Source organism: Rhinolophus sinicus, chromosome 3 (genome assembly GCF_057876585.1).
Source record: "Rhinolophus sinicus isolate RSI-liver-muscle chromosome 3, RSI-T2T, whole genome shotgun sequence".
Taxonomy (NCBI): Eukaryota; Metazoa; Chordata; class Mammalia; order Chiroptera; family Rhinolophidae; genus Rhinolophus; species Rhinolophus sinicus.
In genome coordinates, this window is record NC_142503.1 from 12,934,814 (window position 1) to 12,958,805 (window position 23,992).

At 33.6% G+C, this 23,992-nt stretch overlaps 1 protein-coding gene across 5 annotated transcripts in view; it reads right to left on the reverse strand.

The window, feature by feature from the left end:
• Nucleotides 1–1,180: 1,180 nt before the first annotated feature.
• Nucleotides 1,181–23,992, reverse strand: part of CDH18 (cadherin 18) — an 893,359-nt gene continuing 870,547 nt past the window's right edge. For 2 of the 5 annotated variants that reach the window (XM_088796449.1, XM_088796448.1), the window contains 2 exons: nucleotides 6,107–6,358; nucleotides 1,181–1,968 (listed from right to left, as the gene is read on the reverse strand). In XM_088796449.1, the coding sequence (XP_088652575.1) occupies nucleotides 1,478–1,968; nucleotides 6,107–6,358 (743 nt within the window). In that variant the 3' untranslated portion in view covers nucleotides 1,181–1,477. The remainder of the gene's footprint in view (nucleotides 1,969–6,106; nucleotides 6,359–23,992) is intronic. The other 3 variants (XM_088796451.1, XM_088796450.1, XM_088796452.1) reach the window with 2 other exon arrangements.

The window sequence follows — 23,992 nt, forward strand, 5'->3', positions numbered from 1 at the left end:
TTCACTGTTGAAGGTTTTATGAAATTATCCCATGATAATATATTTTATTCAGAATGTATGTAAATATATATTTATAAGCTACGGGAATTAGAAAATTAGATGGTATCTGCAAGCCTTTACAGTTGGCAAAGCATTTTACAGATGCTTATTGACCCTCACACAAGCCTGTGAGGTAGGCAGGGGATCTTTGCCATTTCTACAGGACTCTGAAGCTCAGAGACTTTGGGGATGAGTCCACGAATAGTAAGTGTAAATCTCCTATTTTGTTGCCTCTAGTTGTATACATTTTCCTGTATATCCCAAGCACATAAGGGCTAATCAGTCAGCGAGATGGGGAAAGTCTGAACCTGTGTATAGAATAAAAGTAAGCCAATCAAAAGTCTACGAAGTTTGTGTAAATTTGGAGGATAATCTTTTCAGACTACATTCTTATCTTGTGAGGTACATAGTTTCCATGACTGCCATGTTACAAGTAAGCAAACTGGACTGAAGTATAAACCAATCACAAACTTTTTGACAACTAATTTTAGTTCTAGGAATGATCAAATCTGCTGAGTTAAACATACTTAAACCAATACGTATGGAGGAAAAAAAAAGGGGTTCCCCAATGTGTTGTACAGGATGAGGTTTGCAGCTATTTTTTAGATTAAATCTTTCCCTGATCAGATTATCTGAGCATACACCTTATATCATTAATTTTATTCATTAAAATAAAGGGGATTTTCCTGTTAAGATCAAAGAGGGCAGGCTGGACAGAGACAGTGGTCTCCTTGCTTCAGAGAAGTGCACAGTTAGTGCACAGAAGTTGCATACATTATAGTTCAAGCAGCAAACCCCAAGCTCCATCAATTTTGCATGGAGAAAAGAAGTGGGGAGGGCAAAGGAAAATTGTTCACACGTACAAGTCCATGACAGAGTGGCCTGGTCTATTGGCTATACCTCATGTCACTTAAACACAAGACAAAGCTAATGAGATTTATCACAATAAGTGTTGGGTCTCAAGAGTCCACCCAGAAAAGTGGAAAAACAGGTCTTGATTACCTTCACAAATTTCATTCTTCAGTGTATCACCCCTAGAAATCAGAGTCATATATGATTTTTAACCTTTCTATTTAGTTTTGCTTTTGGAAAAAAAAAAAAAAAATCACAAAATATTGAAACAAATAACATTGTTTGGCTTAATTCAGGTATTCTTAATTAAACAGTACCACAGACTTTATTGAGCAATTGAAAATATACACAAGGAACAATAGCTTTCTCTTCGTAAGTTTTCCATTTTTTTTTTTTTTTTTTAATTTGACTTTCTTCCAATTAAATAACCCAATTTCGATCATGAAAAGGGCACTTGTTTCTACAGTGGCTGTGTACGACTTGCTCAGTTCCAAGTACTGTTTCCACGCTTCTTCCTTGTCATGGCTGAGGTTATATCTGCACTTGCTCAGGAAGCAAATTCTAGAATGTTTCAAGAATCGACCCCCTAAGTTGTTCTTTCAGATTCTATTTCTCCATAGAGTTCAGCTAACTTTTTAAACTCCGGACCCCAGTCTCCAAGGTAGTGATAATCCTGGTCAGATTGTGTCGTAGCTGAGTCCAGCGAGCTGATGGAACCAGCTTCCGATCTCTGACCCTCATAGGCGTACGTCTGGAGAGAGTCATAAGGGGGAACGCTGGGATCTAGGTCAGCTTCTGCCAGTCTTTGTTTAAGAAATTCCTGAACATCTATGCTTTCCAGGGTGGACAATGTCTGGTGTCTGGGGGTGAGTTTCACTTCTGGTCTGATGTCTCTCCGGTACTTGAGTTCCTCAGCAGCAGATGGATTCCTCAAGGCTGTGATGTCAAAGGCCTCCGTATCTTCCTCCCCGCCCCCCTCATCGTCATAGGTGACCACATTCTCCCGCACATCCTCCTCTGAAATGATCAGGGGCTCTTTTTTGCTGCGTCTCAGGGTGATAAAAAGGACTACAATCGCTGAGGGAAAATTGAAAGAGGATGAAGAGTTAGAAAGACAAGGACATTTTTGGAGATGTGACATCATCAATTTTCAACCCCTGTCATCATCGACACTCCACTTAGGCTTGCATTGTAACACTTGATCTGTGCACTCTCTAACACTTCAAAGTTTTTTGACATCTCAAAGAATGTAAAAAAAAAAAAAAATGATTATATCTACAAAACATTGGGAATTACTGATCTTCTCTAGAAGCCCAGAATATTCTCATTTGCCAGGCTTATGTATTCAGGGTATTTGATTCACGTTGCAGTATAACTACTCAGTGTATATATACACTGAGGGAAACTGATAATGGAAAAGCCATAGGAAATTTTGACTGGAAAAAGAACGGTGTGTGTGGGTCTATCTACAGATACTTAATCCTTCTAGGAGATGCACTAAAGGCAGGATGTTTCAAGTTTCTGTATAATAGAAAGGAGTGTCTATCACATATGCACTTACAGATATATATTTTAACCTGAAATTCATGTTTCTATACTGTATTTTGTCTATTTATTTATGTCTGTATGCTGTATTTTTATCTCGGAAACCCTGATTATATGTGAGCTTTAACAAATGGTTATAAAGCAAACAAACACCTGGTTAGTTCTCCTTTGATAAAGATCATATCTGGCAAGCTACAAACTATCCTTTCACCCCTTACCTCTAAAAAGTAACTTCTGTTCTTACTTTTATTGTTTTCCTGCTTCTCTTTATGGTTTAACTTCTTTTTATGGGTACCCTTAAGCAATATTGATAAGCTTTGTCTGTATTTGAACTAGATACCATAGTATATATGGGCTTAAGACTTGAAAATATGGAGGAGAAAGAGGAAGATTTCCAAGCCAGAAGTGGAAAGGATAATTATGAGAGACGTCTACTACGATATGTGGAAAGAGATGGTCACAGTGCACTGAAGGGATCTAATTTTGCAGAGAAAAGGCAAGTGGGAGCCTATGAGGATGATGGGGGAAAAAAAAGACAAAACATTTTTAGACAGAATCAGAGAATGATCTGGAAAAACAAGAAATAAAAGGTTGCTGACAAATAATGGGAAAATGTAATGGGGGAGATGGTGGCAGACACGAGGAAGCACTGGGAAGCTGTGTTTTTGGAATGGAGTAATTATAGTGAGCTGAAAATGAAATGCCGATGCTGCACATGGTCCTGCTTCACAAAGCACTATGATACAGAATCAGTTCCCATACATGTTGCTTATACTGCAAAGACATTTTCTAATATATCACTTTATCTTTGGAAAAAAAAAGAGATTTTTCACCGAATGTAGAAAATATGCTTTTAATACTTCACTGTATTTTAGTGTAAATCCAGTCTAGGGCTTTCGAATACAATGCCCCAAGTTTCATCCTCAAGCAAATCACTTCATTCTATTCAGAGGTTTAGATTTATTATCCACTATATATTTCTGCTCATCTGTATGATTTAGTGAGGAGGCTGTACTAGATTAAAACATCTATTTCTATATTTATTTGAGTAAATTTTCTTACTTTTCCCAATAAATCAAGTTATTTTCCTTTATGTTGAAATGGTTGGAGATTAATGTCAAGGGAATTTATGTATATGTATAATAGGGAGAATGTGATCAATACTACATATTGTCAAAGTATTGAGATTATTTTCTTTCTTCACCAATACTTCAGCCATATTTGCCTAATGAAACATAGAGGGTAATGCTGGGTTTATTAGTATGATAGCTTATATTTGCTTATTCCCCAAAACTTAAGGAAATATTCTTGATATATTTTGATTCAAAATACAAATACTAGTTAAGTTTGAATCTTGATCTTTTACAATCTGTCCCTTTTCCAGGCATAGATAGTTATTTTCCAGTGTCGAATATTGCTTGCTTTGTTACATACCTACTTAAGGATCAAAATATAATTAATCATACAATCTGAGATACTTTTAAAGGTGAAAGGGGATGTTGTTTATAATTACACCAGGACATCAGGACAAGTATGGACATATGGTCCCACTAGTCAAAGGCAAATTCAGATCAACTCAGAGAAAATGTGGAAACATGGATGATAAGATGTGCTCTTAATGAACTGCTTTATATTCATGCTTGTTCAGTAGGTGTTTCTGGAGCAGATGGCACACAGTACAGACTGCATAAACAGTTCTTGTGTGGAGGAACAAAAGAATCATATCTGTGAAAGTGTAAATGTGGCATTGTGGTAAGAGAATCTTCGTGAATAGTAATAGCCTCAGTAAGAAAATAAGTTTTAAATATATATGTGTGTGTGTGTGTGTGTGTGTGTGTGTGTGTGTGTGTGTGTGTATATATATAAAATCGGCTTATGGTTATTAACAATACCAAACACATAATTTTACTTGAAAACATTAGTTTAATGGTGAACACACAATGCGATATACAGATGAAGTATTATAGAACTATACACTTGAAACCTACAGAATTTTATTAACATGTCACCCCAATAAGCTTAATAACAGAAAATGTTTGAAAACCAAATTAAATGTTACCTAAAAATCCCAAGACCGAATTTATTTCAAGAGAACAACTGAAGATAATAATTACACACACAGATTTGAGAGTTAAATCGTTATTCAAAAACTGGTGGTCAAATGAATATATTCAAATGATACCCCCTCACCAGTCTATCAAACCATACATGTGAAACAAGTTATAACTCCTTACAGTGGGTCATCTGGGGAAAAAGTATATGGTAGAGTCATGGTGTTGTGAAAGAAATAGGTGATACAGAGCTTGTCCTTTCCTTCTTCATTCAAAATTATAAGCGATTTATGGTATTTTGAAGTTTGGTTATATAATCTGGGTTGAAACATGAATAAACTATTACTTTTGAGAGGTCCTTATTTTAATAAATATTTTATTTTGGGGTAGTACTTCTTTTTCTTCACTTATTTTATCTTTCAGCTTGGCCAGGACTTTAAATCCACTTGACTATTATTATTATTATTTTTTTATTTAAGGAAGTTAAAATTAATTTATTAAGTTCCATTAATTTATTTTATTCAAAAAGGAATTTAAATTTGGGTAAACATTTTTCTACTTCTTATTTATTTATTTATTTATTTATTTATTTATTTATTTATTTAATCATTCCAGTGGTTTGAATTCTAAGTGGTTTTGAGTTTTTATAACTTAAACTGCCAAAAATTTGCATTTGAATACATTATGTACTGACTCCCAACATACTAATTTATCTAAGATCATTGAAAAAACAAAACAAAACAGAACTTTTTTTGGCTATTTTACATATAGCCCTTGGAAATGTATATCAAGGAACAAGTTTATGGCACTATGTCATAAACATTAGATATTTGTTCACTGACATGAAATGATTAACATCACAGTTTTCAAATGGAATCTCAGGTATTTTTCGATAAAATTTCAGCTAAAATTTTGATAAATATTTTTATCCAGCGTTCTGTATCATAGTATCCAAGATCACTTCTGATTTCACTTAAAACGTCCTGATATTACCCATGTTTCTTCACTCACAGTATGCTCATCCAAACTATGCTGTGAGCTAGACGCATTGCCTTCTCACTTTGCCTATGTGCTCTCTTGCCAACATGAAATCTGTTCTCTACTTCATTCACAGTCATCTTTTTTCAAAATGCAAATTTTACGACAGGATTCTGTTACTGTAAACCTCTCTTTACACTTGTAGAACAAAGCCCACCATCTTTACCATGCCCCAGGAAGCCCCCAACTATCTCACACCCGCCTAAATTTCCATTCTACTTCTCAGCCATAGTACATTGCACCTTGCTCTCCACTCCCTCTGAACAGGTAATTTGTCTTCTACCGCAGAAACAAAGCAAGAAACAGTTCTTACAAGAATATCTCTGTCTCACCAAAACATATAGTTTTGTTTATTTTAATGTATGTACAGTACCAAGAAAAGAGTAAAAGATAAGGTTGCATATAGGCGGAAGGGAGAGCACATGCTGGAAAAATAAATATATAACCACTTAGAAGTTCTCTCTCTCTCTCTCTCCCTCTCTCTCTCTCTCTCCATCTCTCTCTCTTCTCTAATGCATTACTGGCCATTGTAGTACATTCAGAAGTGCCATCGTATGGCATTAGGATTTAGGCTGACTTACCTAGGAGGATGACAACACACAGAAGGATAGCGATTAAGGCTCCTGTACTCAAACCAGCCGAGGACAGGAAGGCTTCCGCATGGCAGGTCCGCACGCGCCCATCTCTGTCGCATGCACAAACCCTGATGGTGAGGGTGCTGCTGCTGGTGAGAGAGGGGATTCCACCATCAGAGATCATAATGGGGAGATAATACACATCCTGAATAGTTCGACTAAATCTCCTCCGCCTTGTCAGAATGCTGGCTGTGTTATCTATGACAGACATAAGCAGAACAAAATACACTTAGTAAAGTCGCCATGAAAGAGTCACATTTCCTTTAGTGGATAAAATGAGTATGTGGGATTTGTTCGTTTGTTTGTTTATGTAACGGACAAGGGGGTAATGAAGGGGCTATTATTAAAGAATAACTAATATTGGTTCTCACATCGAGAAGCCTATTTGAAAAATTAATAGAGTTCAAACTAAAGGGGAGGTGGGGAGAACGGTGGAAGGCAAGGAGGGAGAAAGTAATAAACATTTTGGGCATGGACATAATAGCCAAATGACTTAAAAGAATACAGATAACTTAAAGCCAGTAGACCCTAAACTTTTGGGTGAGCCAGTGGTCCCTACCCCAAACCTGATGACTCTGAATAAAAGCAATAGGAACCGAAATCTACATTTTTCAGCAAACCATTCAGGCAATGTTCATGTACAAAAAAGTTTAAGAGCCACTGGTATAGATACTATAATTATGGAGACACCAGATCAATTGATAAACTTTTTTAGATGTAGCTATGATTTGAAGCACTCTTGTTATACTGGGTACATCATGGGGAAATTAATGATGAATAAAACATTTAATTATATTTTTATATGCTTTTTAAATGCTATATGTTATATAGCAAATTCTCACATGATATGTTTTGATTAATCCACCCAACCTTATAAAGGAGAGGGTGTTACATTTGTTACATTTTAGGGGAAATTATTTTTGCTATAAATAATAATTAGAAAATAAATAAGCTGAGTCCCAGAGGATACATTGGCCAAAACCACAGAGCTAATGAATGATCAGAATACATTCGTGATATATTCTAGAACTCTGCTCACAAGTACAATGTCAAACTGCCTCTTCTCCACCAACTCACTTCCAATTGGTATTGATGGCCTCAGGTACATGTAGTACATGATTCTCTTAGCATTGTTATTTGTCATTCTATATCTGCTAGCTTAAAGATCCTCCTGCTACACACTTGGATGTGCTGCTCAGATCTCTACTTGAAAGACTTCAGGCCCTAGCTGTAGATTGCTGGCTGGCTCAAGGTCATACCCTTCAGGAGCAGTGCATCATCAATGACTCATTGCTACAAGGTTATAAAGGTCAAGCCATTTTCTCAGAATGCAGACAATACTAAACAGCAGATTTAATTCCCAAGCTTTCTCCTGGGCTCAGTGTGGAGGCATTACAATATCAGGGCAACTCGGTTTCTCACTCTGCCCAAACCTTCTTCCTCCCTCTGGGGTTCACAGATGTTGAGTCCACAGGCACACTGCAGTAAACATCATATCCTCTGAACTCCAAGTCAGAGTCAACTTCCCAGAGAACCCAACCTGCAACTACACCTATGAGGTTATTACTTCTCACTAAAAAGTTAATGAATCATTAGATAATTCTATTTAGAGATTCTTCCTCTCATATAAATTTATTTTGAAAATTGGAATTCTGTTACATATAAGTATGCTTGTGATAGTCACGATACAGTGCCCTACAGATATATTTTCTTGATTGCACATTGCCAAATTAATGCAATAGAAAGATAATAAATATTTCAAATTTTAAATGTCATGCAATAAAACACGAGTTCTATATATTTTGTATGCATATATAAATTTAACATAGCGATATTATATATCTATGTATCTATCTCTGTATATATGTAAATTATACATCTATGAATTATATATCTATGCCTATATCTACATCTATGTATCTCTGTGTTATATACATATTCTGTATGTATATATAAATTTTATGTATGTATTAAATATCTTTATATATCTCTGTATACATACATATATACATACATAAATACATACATATATACATACAGAGGGTGCCAAAAATTGTATACACATTTTAAGAGAGGAAATACTGTATTAATGTTGTAATACTCAGTGTATACCGATAACACAAGATGAATACAAGTCATGTGTACATAGTTTTTTGGCACCCCTGATGTGTGTGTGTGTGTGTGTGTGTGTGTGTGTGTGTATGTATGTACATACACGTGTGTGTGTATATATATATGTTGTTGAAGGTTTGTTCTAGAGCATAAATGAATAATTTGGTAAGGAATTAAAGATGATTTTCTTATCTGATAGAAGAGGAATAAGAAATGTATAAATTGTCTATTGTGAAGTAGGTTTCAGAGTAGAGAAAGAAAAAGAGGCGAAACTGCATCATACATGCTGTATAACAGCCACAGGTACTTTCACAGAAAAACCGAGCTTTGAGGAAGCACATCCATTAGCTGTGAGATGTTCCATTGTGATTAATATTAACTGATGTACATGCACAGTTCCATAGTCGAAGGAAAACCTATGAACTAAGGATTCACAGGCACAAACGTGTTTGAGAATCTCACTGCTGGCCCTCTGAAGAGGAGAAGGAAGGCACTGGCCACTGATCTCAGTAAATATGAATAATGATGTGTAGAATGACATGATAACATGCAGTGCTGGCGGGAACTTCCTTTTATGGCTCTGGTCCAGTGTACACTCTACATTCTTAATTTGGAAGCATGTCCTCTTTCAGAATAATTATTGGACATGCAATCAGAAACAAGAAAAAAGCAAAAGTCTATTTGTAGTATACTTTAAGTTCTTAAACAGAAAACTCTCAGGCATGGAGGCATAAAAATGTACTTTCTTTTCTCCAGCTGAAGGTCTGACTTTTGAAAAGAAAAGAGGATTTAAAAAGCAAAGAGCTGCCCACCTAGAAAAGCTTAGCACAGCAGAATAATGAGTTCTTGACAAGGGATACTGTGTACCTCACCAGAACTACAAAAAATGTACTTGGCAGAAGGCTCTCTGAACTTGAAAAATAAAATTTTGATCTAAAATGAAATGGATAAAAGGAATATATATATATATATATATATATATATATATATATATATATATATATATATATATATACAGAAAACAAAATTGGTCTAGCTGAAGCTCCAATTTAGACAACAGCCACAACAAATCACTAGCTTTAAACATGTTTTAAAAAATAAGTATTATAGAAAGTCTTGTATGACTACCAAATGAACTTAAAAAAAATAATATGAGCTGAATAAAGCAACCCCATAGCAGGCTGGAATGGCATATCTGCAGATAAGTGCTAATTATCAATGTAAAATTAAGGGCAATCTCTATTAATGCTTACACAAGCTTGGTTCTTCATTCTAATTCTCAGTAGTTCAGATGAAGACAGAAGCTTACAGAAGATTTGGAATCCAGTTTAATATAGCGAAGATATTGGATTAGGATTCATGGGGAGTTTGAACAACCAGCACAAGGTCTTTAACTAACAAGAGGACATACAGATGCATGTTAGATTGTAAACTTGGAAAATTTTCAAATGAGAGAGATGGCATTAAGTTAAAACAGTCTCAGAAGCATTTGATAAAGGTATGGGGTTTCTATGCATCTCTTTATTGAGAAGATTTCATTGGAATGCTGTGCATACTTTTGAGTTTCCTACCTTAAAAGTGATGCTTTAACCCAATGGACTGTATTTACAACAACTCGACTGGGATGGTAAAAGAGTTGGAAACATTTATCATATGAAGGATCTTTGAAATAACAGCATGTGATAATTCTACGTGTCACTTACAGATTTAGGTGACCAAAGGGTCTCAGAAAATCTTGGCAAACTTTCTTAGTAATTAATATCTTTATGGATATAATCAATATAATCTTGCTATTCCAAGCAACTGTATCTTCAGTGTAATGCAGAAATAGCCTTAAACATGTTTATACTTTCAAAGTAGATGACAATGCATTACTTATTTTCTTACATATCCCATTTCTTGTGCAGAAAAGGATACAGGCACATATAGGAGAAATGAGGGAGACTGCTATAAGATATATAATATTTGACTCATGTAGACATATTGTGAAGACTATAAAAGAATTAAAATTTGGAGTCTTTTGGAAAGCAATAGCAATAACATTTAGTTTTGTAGCTGGAAGAATTGTAGGAATTTTATAATTGACTAATAATTTTGTGTGGACCATTCACAAAAATATTTATACTAAAATATATTGTTGGTTTGATCTATATTTCTACAGGAAAGAAGGCTACAGATCATGATAGTCTAATACAACTTGTATACTGGTTCTGGAATTCAGACCAAATTTTCTTGAACAAGCAGTACATGTCTATTTTTTTTGTTCAGTATTCTGACAGATCTTGAAAGATTAAAACCTCTGTGCTACTTTCGTAAACTGCAATACAGTTTAAGTTAAAATAAGGCATTCTTTTGAAATACTCCCTGAAGCACGCACACACACACACACACACACACACACACACACACACACACACAAATCCTATATTAAAGTCCAATATTATCTTAGGTCTTGGAAAATATTAAAACTATGTGTTCTTCTAAACTCTTTACTTATTAGACACCCATTCACTCCCTGTCATTTCAACAGATTTGTTATTTGATAATGCAGGCATAAAGATATATTTTATCTCAACCATAGCCTAGCAGACTATTAAAATAGTAGTTCCAAATCTATCAGAACGGCAGAAACATGAGATCCTCATATGTGGATCTCTTAGTGGACTTTCTTTTTAATGTGTCTGAAGTGAAAGTAGGAAATACTTCCACCAGACAGATAAATATGTGTGGCTTCATATTATTTTCTTTCTTTCTGTTTTTTTTTTTTTTTTTTTTTGTTTGTTTGTTTTTGCATGGTCTACCAGCAACAGAAAAATCCATTTATAATTTAATTATTGTCAGAGCCCATGCATGAAATAGTGTTCTTTTGCTTTCCTGAAAAGCTCCTTTCACATAATAGGTGATAAATAATTATTTGAACTGCACTCAGTAGGAATTTGTCTTCTGTTATATTGTCCTTATTATGTTTGATATGTATTAAGAAATTAAAACCAAAATGAAATAACGTATCTTGTAATACTTCGGCAGCTTGATCTCTTCACTCTCCCTACTGATGTTTATTCTTTCTCTCATGTTTCCTGACATCCCCTTCTTTGAATTTTAGAATTACCCTAATCTGGCTTTTCAGATTCTGGATTCTGTCTGTTTTTATAAGTTTGTAAATATCCTCTTAGTCTCACTTGTGTTTCTGCCAAACCACTAAGGTACGATCTGATATGTCATTAGGTTCCTATTTGTACCCTGGAATGTCATCCCTTTGACCATCTGCCACACTCCTTGATAATCTTTAAATCCCAGATAAACACAGCCATCTAATGCCTCAGGTTTCAGCTTTCAGATTCATAAAAAATGCTGGTAAAATAGTTACAACCATCCTAAATGACTGCACTAATTATACAGAGAAACTTAGACTATGCTCTCAGAGGCGATTAGCAATCAATCTAGTAATTTTTGTGTTTTCCTTCATCAGATGCCATACTTAGGTATTCTAAATTGATTCTGCCATTTTCTTGTGAGCCCCATTCCCTAACTCACAGCAGGAAAACACCTCTGTCTGTAAAGAAACTATCATCTATTAACAGCATTTTAAAATTGCATCTGGAACTTCTCATTCCTTTCTTGATATTAATTCTGTCTATCTCTGTATACATGACTACGTATATTAAAGACGTTTTAAAAAGAATATAAGTACATAGGACACAAAAATATGAATCTTGAGGAAAATAAGCAAATTTCATGAATAACACATGCAGTTACATAAGAGTATTAATTTAGGTGGAGAAGGTGATAAAGAATAAAAAGGGAAATTTTAAAACTAGAAATCCGACCCCATTTTCAAAACAACTCGTAATCATAGCACCATAATAATTACAGAGATAGAGATAAGAGCAGCAGTTTACAAACAAAACGAAACAAACAAACAAAAAAAGAACGGAGAGAGAAACCCTCTTCCCATTATTTACCACATACCTTTAACAAACACTATTATCTTTAGTAGGGCATGGATGACTCAAAGTAGAAGAAAGTATGTATGGTGTAATTCAATTTATAAATATTGAAGAAAATTGCAAACCCTTAGAGAGCTTTTATAAAGCTAACATGTAATGCTTTTTAAAAAAGTGCTTCAAGATCCCCCCGCCTGAAAGCAGAGGGTGGAGAAGATGACTCTTGGCAGCGGTGTGTGGTTCTGAGCAAGGAATAAGGCAAAAGAGTATAACCTGCATTTTCACAAAAGGAAAGCAAACAAAGTGGCACAGAATGGTAAAATTAGCTACATTTTTATTTTGTTTTTCTACTTTTATTGTTTTGCTTAGTGAATGAGTCAGCTGTCCTTTTGCTGTTACGTTGGGAGTATATATAGTGTTAAGAAGATGAGAGGAGGTGTGGGCTGGCAAACCCATTGGCAAAAAATATATAAAAGGTTAAAAGCAAACAAACAAACAAAACCCACAGAGGTTAAACTAAGGAGAGAAAAAAAAGTGTATTAACACATTTTTTTTTCTATCTAGAGCAAAAGACCCACCACAACAAATCATATCACTACATTTGCAAATCACACGTTCCTGTTTAAGTACATACAAACTGCCTCATGACTAGTCAAGCTTTGGGTTCTACCTTCACATAAAGGACAGTGTGACTCTATCAGGTGTGACTGGATAAAAATCATAAATGAAGAACGAGATTTGATTGGGAAGAGAAAGGATTCATAGCAGAACTGAAAGGGCCTTATCACTGGCAGTAGGCGAGTTAGCAGGCCCAGCTGCTCCCACATCCACTAGAGGACGTCTGAGACTCCGTTTGCAACTATATTCTCAGGACACGCTATGTGTGCTATTTTGTTTGGAAATGGACACAACGTTAAATGGTCTTTTGAAGCCCTGTGGACAAAAACAGAATTTTAAATGGTTATAATCTGTAGAGAAATTATGCATATTATTACACCAGCTGGGAGTTCTGGTTTGAAGGACAGAAATAAACTATGGCAATATTGATTACTATGAATCTGACAATGCCAAAGAAGTGCGAAATAAACATAAAATCTCCCATGGTTTCCAATATATATCAAACTCATTTATTTACTAGAGGACTCTCAAATTTGAAAGAGAAAGACATTTTTTCAACAGCTCCATAGTCAAATTGGAAAATATCCCTTATCTTCAACTCAATGCAATGTAAATCCAAGTTATTCTTTCATCAAACCCAAATATCCATAAAGAAAAACAGTATTTTCCTATGTGGCCTTTTAGTGTCTGCTAAAAATTATAAAAGATTTGTAAATAATATGATCTCATTTTTGGAAGTAGAAATGAGTATTGCAAAGAAATAAAGAAAAATAATGAACGCAAGGAAAAAAGAAAATCTTCAGAATGCTGCAGCAAGGTGAAAATGACAGTCGACAGAATCTTTTGTTTAATATGATGAAAAATGGTCATTTTCAGTGCAGTTCTTTCATTATTTTTAAAAGAATGTGCTATTTGGAGTCATTTATTTTTGAAGAATAGAAGTGTCTGCAATATATATATATATATATATACACACACACACACAACATACAGAGCTGTGAATTGTGAATACAGAGATATTCATAATTAATCTATCTATCTATCTATCTATCTATCTATCTATCTATCTATCTATCTATCTATCTATCTATCTATCTATCTATACCAAAGAAGAAAATAAATCCTTCATTTGGTTATTTTCCAAATCTATCTTTAGTATTTAATAGGTAAGTAAGGGGTCATAACTTGCCAGGTAAATATTGAAGACTATTGTTTGGCACCATTTTTCTACCCACTACAATTTGTACCAGAGCAGCTGAAGGGTTCATGGCAGAATATCTTATTTTTGGAGCACGGGATACAACTCAGTGCTTAATAATTAGTGTATTTAATAGTGAATTAAAATGTCTGTGTCTCTGCTTAATCACATCTCCTTGGCTAGATTCTTCTAACTGACATAACTGATGTTGCATTCTGTCACCTCACTGCTGTCTTCATTTCCCACCTAACTAAAAAGTATTCTTTGATTTGCTGTACCTGGTAGAATACTCTGTCCTTTAAAATCACATCATGTTCCACCTCTTCTAAGACTAAAACTTTCAGTGAGCTCTGTAAAGTAATTCACATTTCACTGCCTTCAATTGCAAGTTACATTTTGTATCATCCTTATTTCCTCAATTAGGTGGCCAGTTCTTCAAATGCAGGAGCTGTGCATTTTAATTCCTTATATTCTGGCGAGCTCAGACTGATGCCGTCTAGACAGAGGACACAGTGCATATCGCCTTAAAGATTAAGTGGCAGGAGGAAAACAATGTTTACTTAAGAGCTGACTACAGAATTTCTTTTAGAGAAAAAAAAATAAAAACATTCTAAGAAAGGAAAAGTGTGGTGGCGAATAGTAATATAGAATGAAGCTGGAGTAAAACACGTTGGGCAGCGAGTGTAAAATGTCAAGTGAGGAAATAGGGGTGTGGGTGTGTGTGTGTGTGTGTGTGTGTGTGTGCCCGCTAGCACACATTTGTGTGTCTATTTCAGACGTTTTTCTTCATTTAGATACAATAAATTAATATATTCTTATTGAAAATATTAAAAGTGCATTTCACAGACATTTCCTTAAAAACTATTACACTTTTTATCATATTCTCATTATTACTTTTATATGTGATTATACGCTACACTCAAATCATTGTTTCTGTTCAATGTATAATCATACATTTTTTTATATTTGCCTTTACCTTTTAAAAGATTTACTTTTATTTTATCTTATTTTTATTTATCTGCAATAGCTCCAAATATTTTGTCAATGGTATTTGATTGTAACGGATACATAGTTTTCATGCTTTCTGAGACATTCAGTGTTTTAAAATATCCTTCCCTGATTGACACATGAGTATTATCTTAGGTAGGAAGATAAGTCTTTTACTGTAGTTCTTTTTCTTAAATGTTACTTAAAAACCATCCACTGACTATTTGCTTATAATTCTAAAATCTGTACTTCATCTCCACTCATTCTCTTTACAATTTAAATTCACTGTCTGGAAATCTGTACAATGATTTCCTCATCTGTCAAGTTAGGGGATTTCATTGGGATACATGCATATTCTTTCTTCTTAAACCCAAATATTCCCTTTACTTGGTAATTTCATATATTCATTACTGTTTTTCCATCTACTTATTTATTTAAATAAACATGATCTTCAATGTACCCTTTATAAGTTGTATCACTTTGTGTGTAATTTCAAATTCTTTATATTTTGATCTCTCTTCATCAACATAAAATAATAATTGTCACCATATCTCCATTTCACAAATAGGAAACTGAGATACACTGAGAGTAAGGACTTGGCCATTGTCTCACACACAATTAGCAGAGAAATCAGGTTTCAAAGAGAAGTAACCTATTTCTAGAGTCTAACTCTGAAACATTCCTTGATATTGCTTCCCTCCGCTTTCTAAATTGCATTTAACAAATATTTTTTCAAATTTCTTGTGCCAAGTACTGTGGTAGGAGTAAGGAATGCAACAGTAAATAACTCAGACACAAAACTCTGTCCTCATGGAGCTTACAGTCTAAATGGTGACAGAGCCCACAGTGTAACAAGTGCTGTGATTGGGGAGTGGAGGTTATCATGTAACCACATTTGTCATTTCAAAAAGAATTGATATGCTCTGGTTGAAGATGGGATCCAAGTGTTGGGTGGTTGAGGTGCTGGCCAACTGGCTGGTATGGGAATGGACCTTTTCCAGTTATGATTCTAAGTGGACAGACACAGTGCAGCCAAAACTTGGATGAAAAGGGGGAAGTGAGTGGAGGTTGGTAGATGATAGGAACAGCAGACGTAGCAACATGGAGTGGAAAGGTACCCCACATCCCTGTCAGCTTGACAAGGTGTGGAGAAGCATTATTCTTTTGGGCAATGCTGTTCCTCTTTGATCTTTCTGATCACTAGTTCCACTTTCAGCAGTATCAGTTTGAATTTTGTCATCTTACCATAATTTTTAAATCAGCAATATTTTAACTTAAAAATTAAGTTAGATGTTTAAGTGTGTTTTTCTTTCTAATATTAAGTATACCCCTATAATGCTAACTGCCTCTGTACCTTAACTTACTTGACCCCTGCGATGTCGTTTGCTCTTCCAATTAGGGAGGTTCTTTGAATTTTGATTCCTAGGGACAGTGGGCCGCTTGGACTGGAGCCAACGCCTAAATATTTTCTTGTGGATTTCAACACCACTCTGTTTTGGAACTGAGTTTCAGGATGCATTCTTAGGCCACTTTTATTTAGTTGGACATGTTATCCCAGTAATGATTTAGAAGAATTCGTTAGAAATCATTTCTGAGGCTACAATTTCTTTAATCTGTTATTTCTTCCAGATATGTGATAAGCTGGGCTGCTTTTTCGCTATACTCTGTTCACCCATAACTTTCAGCATTATTGAGCTTTGAACTGAATAGTTTGAGCTTTGAATATATGGTACTTTGGGGAGAAAGACTGTAGTAGGCATGGAAGGGTAACAGGGGAAACAAGAGGCAGAGAAAAAGGGAAAAACTGGTGGAAATGGTAGCTGGCAAAAAGAGTGACGATGTCGTATACCTCACTCTAATCCACATTTTGGAGAGGATCTTGGTTTTGCTCAATACATAGGATGGGGTTCTGAACCAAGTTGAATTAAATTTTAAAGAACAAATAATGAGCATATCAGTGAACATGCAGGCAGCCAGCAGCTCAATGATAATTAGATTACTATTGAACAATGTCCTCTCTTCCAAGCCTAGTTTATATCCCAACTACTTAATGAGATTGTTCCCAAATGACTCTTGCTTTATAAGATGTAGGTCTTCGTAAAATAGTAGTTTTTGACTGACAAATACTATCTGATAACAAAGAAAAAGCCTGCAATTTTCAAGAAATTATCTGTTTGATGGCATTAAGGAACTGCTAAAGCAAAACAACTAGAAATAAGATTCCAGAGAAGATAGATGTGGAGAGGTGAACTGTTGATTACAATCTTCTTATACCGTGTTACCCCGAAAATGAGACCTTGACAGACAATCAGCTCTAATGCGTCTTTTGGAGCAAAAATTAATATGAGACCTGGTCTTATTTTACTAAAAAATCCAGTCTATAATATAATATAATATAATATAATATAATATAATATAATATAATATAATATAATATAATATAATATAATATAATATAATGTAATGTAATATAATATAATAAATACTAGGTCTTATATTAATTTTTGCTCCAAAAGAACTCATTAGAACTGATTGTCTGGCTAGGTCTTATATTCGGGGAAACATAGTAGGAACAAGACGTTGGAATTCCAACCCAAGAATAGAGAAACGAGAATTTTTTTGTGCAAGTACCCAGGGCCTACAGTTAGGAAATTGAGGGCCCTGAAGCACATGGCTGATTTTCTCTAAAGAAAATTGAAAGTTAAATTAGAGGTTCATCAGGAAGCTAAAACTCTAAGCTGAAAAGCCCTGGAAAGGGCTTTGTTTGTTTGTTTTGCCATCTCTTACTTACTGTTGAACAATGACTTAAGTTAGGGACCAGCTTGGGTGTCCCCAGTGCATAAACAGGCACTGTGTTGAAAGCCCTAGAAGACCACGCCATCGGAACAGAGACAAATCAGAGATTACTCTAAAGGCAACTAACTGCAAATCAGCTTTGACTTAGTTCAACTCTGACTGGATTAAAGTAGTAATCCTCCTCTCTAACTGCTTATCAGAGAAAGTTGTGAATGCTTTCTGAAGAAATATATCAATCATTTGAAAATCTTCTAAGTTTACACATTATATGAAATATACAACAAAAAATTACTAGACACAAGAGATAAGATCATAAGTCCCAGTCTTGGCTCTCCAGTACCCATGAAAAACAAAACAAAACAACAAAACAAAACAAAACAAAACAAAACAAAAACTGCCACTCTATTGAGATAATAGAATTATAATATCTGACAATGATTGCAAAATCATTAAGATTACTATATATAAGTATATACAGGAAAAGATTAAAAACAACAACAACATAAAAAAAGATAGAGAATTGCAACAGAGATTTGTACTTCTATAAAAGGAAGAGATGGCTATCAAACAAAGCAGTGAGTATTTGTTTGGACTATGTATTCTTTGAATGGATGTATTTGCTTTGATAAGACTCTGTTTCCTAGAATGAACTATTAAATGTATGCAGGTGTTTTCTACCAATATATTCCCAGAACATGTCATAATGAATTATTTAAAAATAGGCACTAAATAAAAAAAATAAACAAAAACCTTTATATAAATAGGGGGAAACACTCAAGAAGTATGTGTTCTTCAAAGCTCAGATAAATTAACAGATTCTAAATTAATGAGAGATGAAACAGATGGTAGAAAAGATCTATTGAAGATAGTAAAGATCTGGGAAAACATGGAATGTGGTATTAAACTTAATTATTTAGCAAGCAGATCTGGGTTGTAAATGGGGAATATTATCCGGATGGAGAAAGATCTTAGTTGTTCTGAGGACATTACTAGCTTATATGATTCCAGGCATAAATATTACTAAGGTATTTGCCTCTAGTGTTAGCTAAGTATACCTATATGAACATCTTATAATATATAAACAGGTGTTTTTTTAAATAATTGCTTCTAGTAGGAATTAGTCCAATGAAGTGTGGAAAATTCTAAAGGAATTGAGAATCGACCATTGTCACATGCTAACAAGTCAGACTGCTATGATTTTACGGATGGTGGTAGAAGATACAAGGCTCAGGAGTGAGACACAAAGTACTTTATTACTCATGTCACAGAATGCAGCATGAGCTCTCATTCAGAACGGTCTTAGACAGCAGAGAGAGTGTCTCCCTCCAGAGTGGAAGGCCAGTTTGCTGATTGTCCCATACAATAAACATAACAACTACCTCTGGGACACAATTCAGCCTGATTTTCTTGAATTATAGACTATCAGGATTCCCTATTTTCAGGGTCCATTTATCTGACTTAAACCCAGTGCACACACAGTATGCCCTTGGGCCACTCCATTTCTCTCCCTTGAGACTTTGGGGTAAGAGGAATGAGGGAAAGCATGAAATTCATACTGCTATCCATGCCATGAGAAATTGGATAATTTATTTCTGCCAGGAGTATCAAGCCTTCTGCCAGCATCCATGCAATTGCATCAAAAATATTATAACTGGTGAGAACGTAAGTAGGGTATACTCTTAACATCCGGGTGTGAATTCTACTCTCACACGTCTTCGACAGCTACGTGATTGTTGCTTTTATTTTTGTTTTTATTTTTGGCTAATGGGGGACATCTGAATAATATATTATTATCTTTTCTCTTTTATGTTTAAGATCATTAATAGTTCTGAGCAAATGTTCACATGTTGATTTACTATTTTGGTATTCCTCTTCTGTTCATTACTTATTCTTTCCTGTCCTTTAACTGTTTTGTTTTCTATTTGGAATATTTATTTTATTTTGTGAGATGTTTTAAATACATTCATGACACCAATCTTTACTTATAATGATACTATATATGATAAGATAGGTATATCTATATCTTATCCCAGGTTATGACATGTTTTCAGATTTTGTTTGGCAGTAATTTGATGCAGAAATAAAATAATTTTAATATTATCACATTTGTCAATATATTATGCATGTGGTATTTGTCCTTTATAAGAAATCCTCTTCCACCCCAATTACATAAAATCAGTCCACTACATTTTCCTCAAAATTTCTTCAAAATTTTGCAAGTAGTTATTTAATCAATGTATAATTTATTTGCATGCATGTGTATAAGGGATTCCAATGTCAGTTTTTCTAGATTTATAGCCAGTTGGTCTCCTTCAAAGGGTATTTTTTGGATTACCCTTTCCACAATTGTTAAACATGCTACCTTTGCATATATATATATATATATATATATATATATATATATATATATATATATATCCAATCATGTTATTTCAGCCCTCTCCATTTGTTCTCCTCATCTATTTATCTGCACTTGTTCTACTTCCATGTTTAAGGAGCACTGCACTGTTGTATGCCCACCTCAGATGTTCAATAACCCATGATGGGGCTGGACTGGCCCTTGTGATTCTAATTCTGATTGCAAAATACACTCAGCAATAACTATCAGGAAACTTGGAAAACAAGTTTTATCACTTACATGTCCTGGAAATTACATGTCACACCTGAGGCCACACAGTGAAGTCTCAGATAGAGAGAGAGAGAGAATGTACACATGAGCCCGGGGTTCTGCTTTTATTGTGGATGCGGGTAGGGACCTAGGGTTTTGTGGGCTCACCCTTTATTGGTGAAATTAAAATGCAAGAGTGGGAACTTAAAGTATGGGAAGAGTTTAAAAAGGCAGGCCAAATGGTCAGTTATCAAAATTAAGCAAGATATCTAGAACAAAGGTGGGGTGAAGAGGAGGAGGCCTGGATGTTTATCCAGTCCTACGGTTGGCAATGGTTTATTTCAGACAGCCATCTTTGAGGTGGATGCCTTAGCAATCAAAGCTTACGTCAGCCACTTGGGTCACAAAAACAAAAACAAAACAACTACAGTCTCACACTACAGTCATTTTTATAATGTCTTGATATCTTTTAGGATATGCCTCTTTTCTTCTCTTTCTTCTAACTATACACCTCCTTCATCATTTTCAAAAAATTCTTGCTTTTCTCAATCCTTTATCATTTCATTTTATTAAACAATTCTTAAATTCAGTTTATTATTACAATTGTTTGTTACAGACTATGAAATTTTGAGCATCCTGATTCACTCTGTGTAAAATGGTATATTTTTAAAATATAATGAGATATCTTTAAGAATGGGATTTAATCTGATGGTTTTTAAACAAGTTTCTACTTTTTTTCATTTTCTATGCTTCTAATTTGCATATTTTTTATTCTGTTTTCTGATCTTGTGTTCTATTGATAAAATAAGCTTTATTATTAAACTTAAAAAATAATCTTCCTTTCTTTGGAAATTATAGATTCATATTCTATTAATTGAGTTGTAACTGTTTAAGTTTAACAAATGAAATGAAATATTAATTTTAAGTTATTTTATTGTCTATTATTTTTTCAGAAGCCCTGAAGATAAACATTAATAGAATATTTGGCCAAATGTCAATAGCTAAAAATAAAAAGCTTGTTTTTACACATTGGAAAAAAGTCTTCAATAACTGTCATATTAATACCTAAAAGTTTAACATCATTTTTAACTAAATATAGAGAAGCTTGACAATTAGAAATTATTTTCCTGCAGTACTTTGAGCTCATAATTTTTATCAACTGTCATCTTATTCATTCATTCATTCATTTATTTATTTATTTATTTATTTATTTATTTATTTAGGACCAGGGAGCTACTGTAGATCTAATTATCACAGATTTTTGTTTTTTTTTAAACTATTTTTCCTTTTCTTTCTTTTTGATAGTTAATTTTTCTCTATCTTTGACATAGGCAGTTTTAAACTGACATATCAATTAATAAATTTTACATTTGACTTGTTAGATCTCTGTTTTTGTACAGTCTAGAGGTAATACTGTCTATTAATTTTTATTGTCATCTCTCTGCATCTATGTGTATGTATGTGCATACATGTACATATATATGCATTGCATGCTTACATATACATGCATTGCATGCTTACATATACATATATATGTATAATTAAATTTTAAATGTATGGATACACATTTACATCTAGATAGTTCTATATATGTAAGTACACCTCTATATATTTCTCTGTATAGTCCTATATGCTTTTCTATCTATTCAATAACTATTGTTTTATATATATATAAACATATATATATATATATATGATTTGTACAAATATAATATATATTCATATACAGGTATATATATATATATATATATATATATATATATATATAATTATATTTTAAATTTAAATTTTAATTTCTGGATATATGTTTTATATCCTTATGCATGTCAAACTAAATTATTACATATTTCTCATGTAGTTTATACTTTTCTATGCATAAAAAATTAGTTTTATTTTAATAAGTAGTTTTAAGTTATTTTCATACAAAGTTCTTTTTTCATTGTTGTCTCATTGCATTTAATCACTTATTATTTTTTGGCTAAGTTTTTTTAATTTTAAGAAATATATTAACAAATATTCATATTAAAGTATTTTTCTCATTATTTATGTATTTTATATTATTCAGAGTACATTCATTTTCTGCCTTATTTCCTATTAAATTTTTGATTTCCAGGTTTATAATAAATAACGATATGAATTTCTCTCTCTCTTATTTTGGAAATATCTTTTCCTTTCCATTTTTTATCATACATCAGTTTTAGAGGTACCGGTAAACCAGTTACTTCCTGATCATTCATCCTTGCTTGGAGACTCTGTCAGATGTTTATTTCTATTATTCCCTGAATATGCACTTTCATGTAAGCAGGGGGCACAGAAAAAAACAGCTTTAATTTTTTCTCGTAGATTTATTTCTTTATTTTCTGGGGGCATATAAATGTTTACTAATCCATATAATGCAATGCCCAAGCTACCCACATCCAGCAGGTCTGGGTTTGCTGAGTATTATTGCCTTGTGGGCTTGCTCTAGTTTTTGTCTAGAGAAGTATTTGTGTACACATAAATGTATGCATGTGTGTATGTATGTATTCATTTGAGTATAGCTTTTCCATTTCTATTTATTTAGTATGATCCACGACTGCTTTGTTTTGGGAGAAAAGATCACCTGGACTCTAATACAATTACATACGGTATCATTAATTATCCCAAAGCTACAAAGTAGATACTTTTAACCTCAATTTATGGATGTAAAAATCTAAGGCTCAGAGAGGTTAGTGGCTTGTTTTACCTAGTATAACCAAGTCTGTTTACTCAGTAAAAGTTTTCAGCTATGCACTAGCAACTTTTTTAAAGAAAATTGCTAATTTTTCCTACCTAAAATTATTTTTGTTATTTATAATTTCATCACATTTTAAAATTTCTAAAAAATAGTCTTACAAATAAATTCAAACATTTTTATACCTACACAACTTTCCACAGTTCTCTTATAAGTCAAATGGTGTAGCTGATTTAAGCATTCATATGCATGGTTAAAATACATGTTAAAACACTTCAGCATTATAAACCCTTTTAAAATTGTATATATATTTTTAGCAAGAATTCCTTAAATGTGAATTCCCAGCACTGATGATGTTGTCTAATTACTGTATTAAGACCTTTTGAATATATTCACTAATTAAATTCTCAAATTCCAGATATAATAATCTTGTATGAAAGATGATTAGTCACTAATGGGAGTTTCAACAACAGCTCCAGCTGAAACATAATTATGGGTTTCTAGACACGATATCAACCTCTTAAGACAGAATGTTGAATGTTCCACAAATCATGCAGTTATCTGAAATATGGGGACATATGTATTGATTTTCTTACATATTTAGTGTAGTTAATTACATTAGATGTATTTGGGATAGTAGGATGAGATTTCACATGTAAATATATGTACAGTAGTCAGTTAAATACAATGTGTCATACACAAATATGTATTAGCATAAGTAGAGCTGACCACAGGACTAGTTAAAAGGAGAGAAACACACAAGCTTTATATTTTCATATAAACCTTGTACAGAAAAATGCACAATTTGGAATCTCTGTCATGCTAATTTAAAGTCTCTTTAGGGATAATGTGAAAA